The 7,709-nt window shown below is 42.4% G+C and overlaps 1 protein-coding gene across 2 annotated transcripts; it reads right to left on the reverse strand.

Moving 5' to 3' along the window:
* Positions 1-574: 574 nt before the first annotated feature.
* On the reverse strand, positions 575-7,403 carry LOC142378526 (aminoacyl tRNA synthase complex-interacting multifunctional protein 1-like). 2 transcript variants are annotated; one of them, XM_075463119.1, is made up of 4 exons: positions 6,931-7,403; positions 5,590-5,795; positions 2,655-2,823; positions 575-1,676 (listed from the first exon to the last, which is right to left on the reverse strand). In XM_075463119.1, exons 1-4 carry the CDS (start codon positions 7,325-7,327, stop codon positions 1,510-1,512), a joined length of 939 nt encoding a protein of 312 aa, XP_075319234.1. In that variant the 5' UTR covers positions 7,328-7,403; the 3' UTR covers positions 575-1,509. The 2 variants fall into 2 exon arrangements, with proteins under 2 accessions (XP_075319234.1, XP_075319235.1); XM_075463120.1 differs by having other exon boundaries at positions 5,590-5,792; positions 6,931-7,402.
* Between the last annotated feature and the right edge of the window lie 306 nt (positions 7,404-7,709).

Below are 7,709 nucleotides of genomic sequence, written 5' to 3' on the forward strand. Positions count from 1 at the left end.
AAGGTGGGTGGGGACCAACAACAATAACAGCAATACCTGACACTTTAATCCGTAGTGCAGGGAGGTCACACTGGTTTTTCTTACACTCAGCTCATTGTATTGCTCAGCAAACACTGGAACAAGACATGAAAAATCCCTCCGTGAGGCGTCTTCCTTACATTCGAATGCAGAGCTTAACAGTACATGTAAAGATACAAGATAAGGACTTTGTTCCTAAAGGAAAACATGTAATTGATCACATAACCATAGAAGAATGACTGACATTATGTGTGTGGGGGGGGGGGGTTCCCCTCCTCCACCATATTCTTTGAAATGTAACCATAAAAACCTTTCTGCTCATGAAAATAAATAATGACACCATCCCATGTTGGTCATGCTGTGTTTCAGCGCTGTGTCCCCCTGACAAAATGTTTCGGACAATCTGTTCCACTTCTTGGTTCCTGGATCACATCCTCATTCTTTAAATGCAGTTGGTCACTTCTTCCTTTACAAGGGAAAGAAAACAACTCTGCATGTTTGTTTGTTTTTTTAGGCCCGCTGGTTTGCATCATAGTTCACAACATGAAGACGTGTGTTTGAAGACCTCGACACATTGGTTTATTGTCTTTCTGTAACAATCATTATGCTGATTAGCATTCGTACGCTGAAGATCAGACAGAAACGGATTTCAGGACGAGGCACAAACCAAACTTGAGATTGGACTAAACCATCGCTGCGGCTAAACAAACAGTCTGCACATACAGACTGGATATAAAACGCTTTTACATCCAATTAAATGATTCAGAAGTCTGTTTTTTTTATATTTACAGGTTTTTTTTAAGAAAAGCAGGATTTCTGAAGGCAACATTATCCGAAATAAACTAAACTGTATTGCATCAAATAAAATCGTACATTTGCAGACTGGAACATGACAGTTTACAGTCGTCCCTTTGCTTGCTCGCCAGAGGACACATGCTAGAATTTTGACATTTTTACAGGATTCCTATTCATCGACACTACTAAAGAAAGCAAAACTGTTAAAACTCTTCTAGTCATGGACCGAAAAACTTTTCTAAAGGGGCTCCATTATTCTTTGGAAATGACCTTCACAGTCTAATGGGAAAGCCTAAAAAGTTTTACAGAGGAATTTCTGACCAAAATGAGAGAACTTCCCTTTTTCACCATGCTGAATGAGTGTACCGAGTGATAATTTAGTCTCATTTGAACAAAACATCCCTAGCTTGCTGTGCGTTGTCCCACGTGCCAACCTCAAAACTTCACCTTTTTGTTTAAGAAAAATAAAACGGTTGCGTTTATGTCTGTCCAGCTGAGGTCTCCTCCCTCATCAACAACAACAACATTGTTTGCAAAAGCCCATGTGATCGTTGGACACCTCATTCCAAGACGAGAGGTGTTAATGTGTCTCCGACAGCCTGCTCTCTTGTGGGGAAGCCGTTCCACGACATTTTGGATCCTGGCTGGCTGGCTGCAGGGATGTGTCATGAGCTATTTCAAGCAGCTCCCTTGAGTTTATTTGATTTCACTCTCGTTCATAGTTTGAGCTGTGCACACCCCCTTTCCAGCGACTTCAAACGCAGCCTCTCTGTAGGTTGCAACGCACCGAGCGTCTGTGCGCAGGTCTGGCTGAATCAGCTCCCACACCAATTTTTTGGGGTTCAGCTCCTTGTCTGGTACACCTGCGATCAAGAAGGCAGTTTTATCCATTACAATCCTCTCTGTGCTGGAGTCAAGTGCTATGTGCTGTAACTGCTCACTTCAATCAGGCACGTTTCCTAAACCCTTAAAAGTAGCTGCCATCAAGCCACTCCTAAAAAAAGAGAACATTGGATGCTTCCATTTTAACCAACTACAGACCCATCTCAAATCTTCCTTTTATAGCCAAGATTGTTGAGAAAGTGGTTTTTAATCAACTCAGTAACTTCATGAACTCCAGTGGACTCCTTGACAAATTTCAGTCAGACTTCCGACCTCACCACAGTACAGAAACGGCTCTTATTAAAGTGTTAAATGACATAAGGTTGAACACTGACTCAGGCAAGGTGTCAGTTCTGGTATTGTTGGATCTCAGTGCTGTATTTGACACTGTGGATCACAGTATGCTGCTGAACAGGTTGGAAACCTGGGCAGGACTCAGAGGGAGAGTCCTAGAATGGTTCACGTCCTACTTGGAGGAGCAGAGTTATTTTGTGACTATTGGAAGTAATCAATCTGAGTGGCTATGACATGTGGAGTTCCCCAGGGGTCAGTTCTTGGACCCCTCTGTTCAGCCTATACATGCTGCCTCTGGGTAAAATTCTGAAGAACTCTAAAGTCAACTACCACAACTATGCAGATGACACAGATATATCTCGCACTGTCTCAAGATGACTGCAGTCCTATAGAGTCATTGTGCAACTGCTTAGAGCAAGTCAAAAAGTGGATAAACCAAAATTTCCTTCAGTTAAATCAAGAAAAAACTGAGGTCACATGAACACTGAATGAAGTATATCTCACTGTGTGGTGAATGCCTGATGCGCTGTAGTGCTATGATGAAAAGCAAAAGCATCTTATCAACACAAGGCACTCTAGTGATCCCTAGTGGCTGACTGGTAGTTGATTCTGACATTTGAACTAATGTTTAGTTTTTTCAATGTGCCGTGATCAGGCTGCAGTACCTGGGAATCCCTGGAAAGTGATTCTGTCCCCTGGTGCTGCTCCACCTGGAGGGTCAAGGATCTCCAGCTCGTCCTGTGAGCTGGCACACATGATCTTCCCCTCGTTTAACACTCCTCCTATCAGTGCTGGCTGCACGTTACACAGCACAACTACCAAGCGATTCTGCATCTGTGTGTTGGACAGAGGTTCAAATAAGTTTTTAGAGCCCCTTCTTTCAAGACGACATCAAGCAAATGACATCAAATGTATCAGAAAAATAAATAACCGAGAAGCCAATAATGTAGCGAGGACAATTCTAATCAAATGTCTGCCCAAAGCAACCATAACTCCCTTTGAGGCTTTTTAAGATAATACAAATTAAACTGGGCTCACTGAAGTTTAGTGTGTTCAGCCGACAGACTGTCGTGACTGTCGCAGCAAAGTTAGAGGAGACAATCTTAATACTACAAAATGCAGTGATAAATATCTTCGTAGGACTGAGCCTAAAAGCCTCAGAGCTCTGACTGTTGCCATGGTAATTAACATCTAAATCAGTTTCTGCATGCTATTTTTCCAGCACAGAAATCCGAAACAGCCCTGAAATAAATAATAATCCAACATTATTCATTCGGGAACATCATGAATCATTATTACTTATTCTCAGACAAGGACATTTATTCTTTATGTGTCCCAGCTCTAATGCTACCAGCACTGACACAACTACGATAAAAAGATGGCAAAAATATGTATAGATCAAGCACATGGATCCAGTCTATGACCTGGATATTTTTCATTCTGAAAGCCCCACCTCAGCAAATCAGTGCAAACTAAAAAAAATTGTGAAGACCACAAGAGTCAGTTCTCAGCTTGGTTTATGTCTATGTTGAAATTAATGTTGTTATCTGATCATTTGATATTTGGAGCAAAGAAAATGTTCTTAGAGAAAAAACAAACCGTAGGCGGGTTGTAATAGGCTTTAATCTGAAGCTAAAAAACCTTAAACCACCCCAAACAGACGGTACCCTGCCTTGTCATTTATCTGCATATACTGTTAGCACAAATCAGTGTAAGGGAGGGAACAGCCATGGACCGAAAGAGAGTGAATTCTTTTTATTATTTTTAAGCTGAGCAGATCAATGTAGTTTAAACTGAAGTCAGGCAACATGAGTTATTCATGGGATTAAATAATGGATTGACAAACAGCCACAGCGGGCTTGTGAGTGTGTCGCCACTGCAGTGATGAAAGGTGGGGAAAACAAACACAGCGCTGTGGCTGGTATTGAACTATGAGAAGTGAAAAGTATGTGGTGTTCAGTAATTCACACCTTTAACTTAAGGAAACTCTCACATTGTTCATAAAGCTCATGCAACGCTCACCACAAGCTTTAACACATCTGGATCAGTGGCGGCTGCTGACTTTTAAAACAGGGGTAGCCCATATTACGAGTATGAAAGACTATCAAAACGCTTGGCTAAAAGCATGTCAACTACATTTGGTGTTGCTAACTGCTTAGCTGCGAGCATAGCCGCCATTGTGACAAAACTACTAGCTAACACGACAAACAAATGCACAACAGGAATATGATTGACAAAACTTCTAAACAACAAGGATGTGTTTCTTATTTACAAAAGTGTACGTGTGTGAGGATGGAAATGGAAACGATGGGAAATGAGTGAAACTCTGACAGCACTTTCACAGACAACCAGTCTCTTTCGTAACCGCTTTGGGACTTAAGTTCCAGCGTGCTTCTCCCCGCTTAAAAATTCGGCTGCCACAAGATCTCTCATGATGGACAAACACTAACTCCAATCATCACGACACAGCCCCTCATATTGACATGCCCACGTCTAATCTACCCCGAGAGACGCCGAGCAGCCTCGGAAGTGATGAGTTTTTGTCGATTTAGCCTACAATAGAATTGTAGAAAAAAATTTGACTCTCCCGCCCCCTCCTGAACCCGGGCAGCCCTCGGCTCGGATCCAAAGCTGCAGTCAACATTAACAATGGAAAAGGAGAGAGAGCTCCTCTACAGGAATTACTGACCTCCCTGTGAATATCTGGGATATCATATCATATTGCGAGGATGCCAGTCGGTCATGTGAGTTTTGCTGTTTGCTTGTTGGAAACAGCTGACAAGTCTCATCACAAGCAACAAAAAAAAAAAACATGAGGATGCTGAAGTGCAGTCTGAAAAACAAACCCTAAAAATAATCATATTTAGCCAATTATTGTCTTCCTCGATGTTTACGGCTTTTCTTTGTAAAAGCGCATGCACGCATCCTTTTAGCAGGCCAGTGTATCCATCTCATAGTTACAACAGGGCCAAAAAGAAAGTGCCCCAGATTGTGTCCACATCTTCTCAGTTTGCAACCATCTTTGTGGTTTGGGTTTATAGCATAGTAGCCAACCGAGGGAAGTATTACTTCCACACCACACACTGACACTGCAGATATGTTTCCAACTTTGATTCGCTCGGTTGACGTAATGAGAATCCCGCCCTCTGTCTCATTCAAGATACACTCAAAAACCTTCTGAACTAAAAAGGTTTAGAAGGCCTTGTTTCACTTCAGAGGAGTGAAAGCTGTTACGTCTCCAACTGCTGTGCATTTAGGAAAAAGCAAAACAAAACACTAAGGTATATTAATGACTGTGCAACTGGTGAAATCTCCTCTGAAATACAATGTGAGCAGGGATTTATAAAGTCTATATGGAAACCTAATTGGATTTTTAGTTCATGTCATCCTAACTCAAAGCAGACTTGGATGAGACTGCTTTAACATAATATCTGCAGCAGATAAGACCTTCGGTGGAAATGTGGGTGCCTTTGGATTTAATACAATTTGTCATTCTTTTCTCTAAAACATCAAAGACATTTGTTTTGCTACAATAATCCCAACTAAAAGTGGTTGGAATTATCTTAAAATGAAACTGTATACTCCACGATCACACCTCACCTGAGCTATGGGTACATGCTTAGCCAGTTTGCTGACCACTGTCCTGGGAATAACATCCCCCAGGTCGATCTGCGTGTAGACGCTGTAAGCGTCTGGGAGCAGATCGGCTGTCATGATTCGTCCAACACGCAGGTCCAGGCGAGACACGTCCACCGTGGCGTCCTTTGGTCCGAGTCCTGCCTGCTTCTTTGACGTCTTCTGCCCTGCTGGCATCAAAGTAGGGCGGAGAGCGACATATCAGTTGAGCAACAAAAATCTTTTTTTGCAGCGGATTGGCTCTGCGTTCCTATTCTGAAAAACTGACACTTTAAACTAATCAGTGTTAAGAAGTTTGGCTGAAGCAATGATGGATTAGGAAACAACAAGGCTTAGCTTTGTGAGGCAACCAATGTCACACTGAAATTAGTCTGATTTAATCATTTTCTTAGTGCAAGTTGTTATGTCAAGTGATTTGGTTTGAGTCTGAGTAACGGGGCCAGATGTGAACAACACTAATGCTTTGCAATGGGGGGGGGGGGCAATATTAGTGTTGAACAATCACAGATATTTGTTCATATTGACGAGTATACGTTGACGTTCACCAGAATTTGCCCAGTTGGGTACATTCAGGATATAGGATAGACTACCATTACTTCACTGTATTTTCTTAATGATAAGTTAGTTTAGGGTGGGACGGTGATGTGGTGGTCAGCACTGTCATCTCACAGCAAGCACACCATGCATGTTAGGTTCTAAATTGGCATATGGTGTGAGAGTGAGCATGAGTGGTTATTTGTCTTGTTTGTTTGTTTCTGCTGGCCCTGTGATGTACAGGCAACCTGTCCAGGGTGGACCCCACCTCTGCCAGCTCGTATAGGTTTCAGTGACCCCCAAGTAGGACTAAAAACGGTATGAAATATGAACCCTTTTATTACTTTATTTATTACTGCATTGGGATGAGTTGAGTCTGGTCTGACCTGGAGCACGACAAACTGTAAAAATGCTATAGAAAAAAAAACGTGTCGATTAAACTTGTCTGTATTACTTTATAAAGAGACGCCTCTTTAAATATAAACGATGGGGAATGGACTAAATCTTTCTTTACTGACTGTTTTACATTTTCCTCTTATTTTTCCCACTACATACTGGTTTGTTATTTAATGTAAAACTTACAGAAGCTGTAGTTAATTACGACCCCCCTCCCCTTATCTAAGTTTAATGCCCTGTGTTGCCATGGCCAATATGGCGGACCCATTGACGTACCGCAGCAACGGACAATACGATGTATATGTCTGCATAGGTGTGTATGTGTGACATTGGAAAAAGGCCAAAAGTATTAGGACTCAAATCTCATGGATGCACCTTTGGGCTTGTCGTTTGATGACACCGGGCCGCGGAAGCCCATGTCGTGTAGCTCCCTGCGGACAGTACTGCAGCTCACATTGGCCCCCGAGGCCGTCTGAAACTCGGTAGCGATTGCTTTGATGGAGGGCAGACACTTTTCCTGCGCTACTTTCTCGAGCAACTGTCGGTGCTCCTCCTTGAGCTTGTGGGGTCGGCCGCTCCGGGGCAGAGCCGTCGTTATCCCTCCGCGTTTCCACCTGAGAATCACGGCGCTCACAGTGGACCGTGGGAGGTTCAGCAGGGCAGCAATCTCACGGACAGACTTCTTACACAGGTGACATCCCACCACGTTGCCGCGCTGAAACTCACTGAGCTCCTCGCCGCGACCCATCTTCTCACAAATATCGGCCTGCATTGATGCGTCCCCTTCTCCAATTTTATGGAGTTTTTTTTCCTATTTCTTCTTCTGTGACTTCTCTTTTTGCCTTAAATGCCAGTGTAAAAAACTAACATATATTACTGCCCTCCACAGGATGGAAAACGAATTACAACTGTAACAATTGAGGACGTGTTCACTTTTATAAGTAGTTTCCTCAAAAAACAAAATAAAACAAAGAGTAAAATTATCCGAAAACCTTCCATATGTCTGGTATTTCCATTATTAGATATGTTTTTTTTATCAACAAATGAAATATATACAACCCCTTTTTGAACAAAAAAGGTTGTGACTGTTTGTGACTAAAAACTGAATGCAACAACCAGTAAGATACTTCAGCTTGATATTAAATTGAAAATAG

The sequence above is a fragment of the Odontesthes bonariensis genome, chromosome 4 (genome assembly GCF_027942865.1).
Source record: "Odontesthes bonariensis isolate fOdoBon6 chromosome 4, fOdoBon6.hap1, whole genome shotgun sequence".
Taxonomy (NCBI): Eukaryota; Metazoa; Chordata; class Actinopteri; order Atheriniformes; family Atherinopsidae; genus Odontesthes; species Odontesthes bonariensis.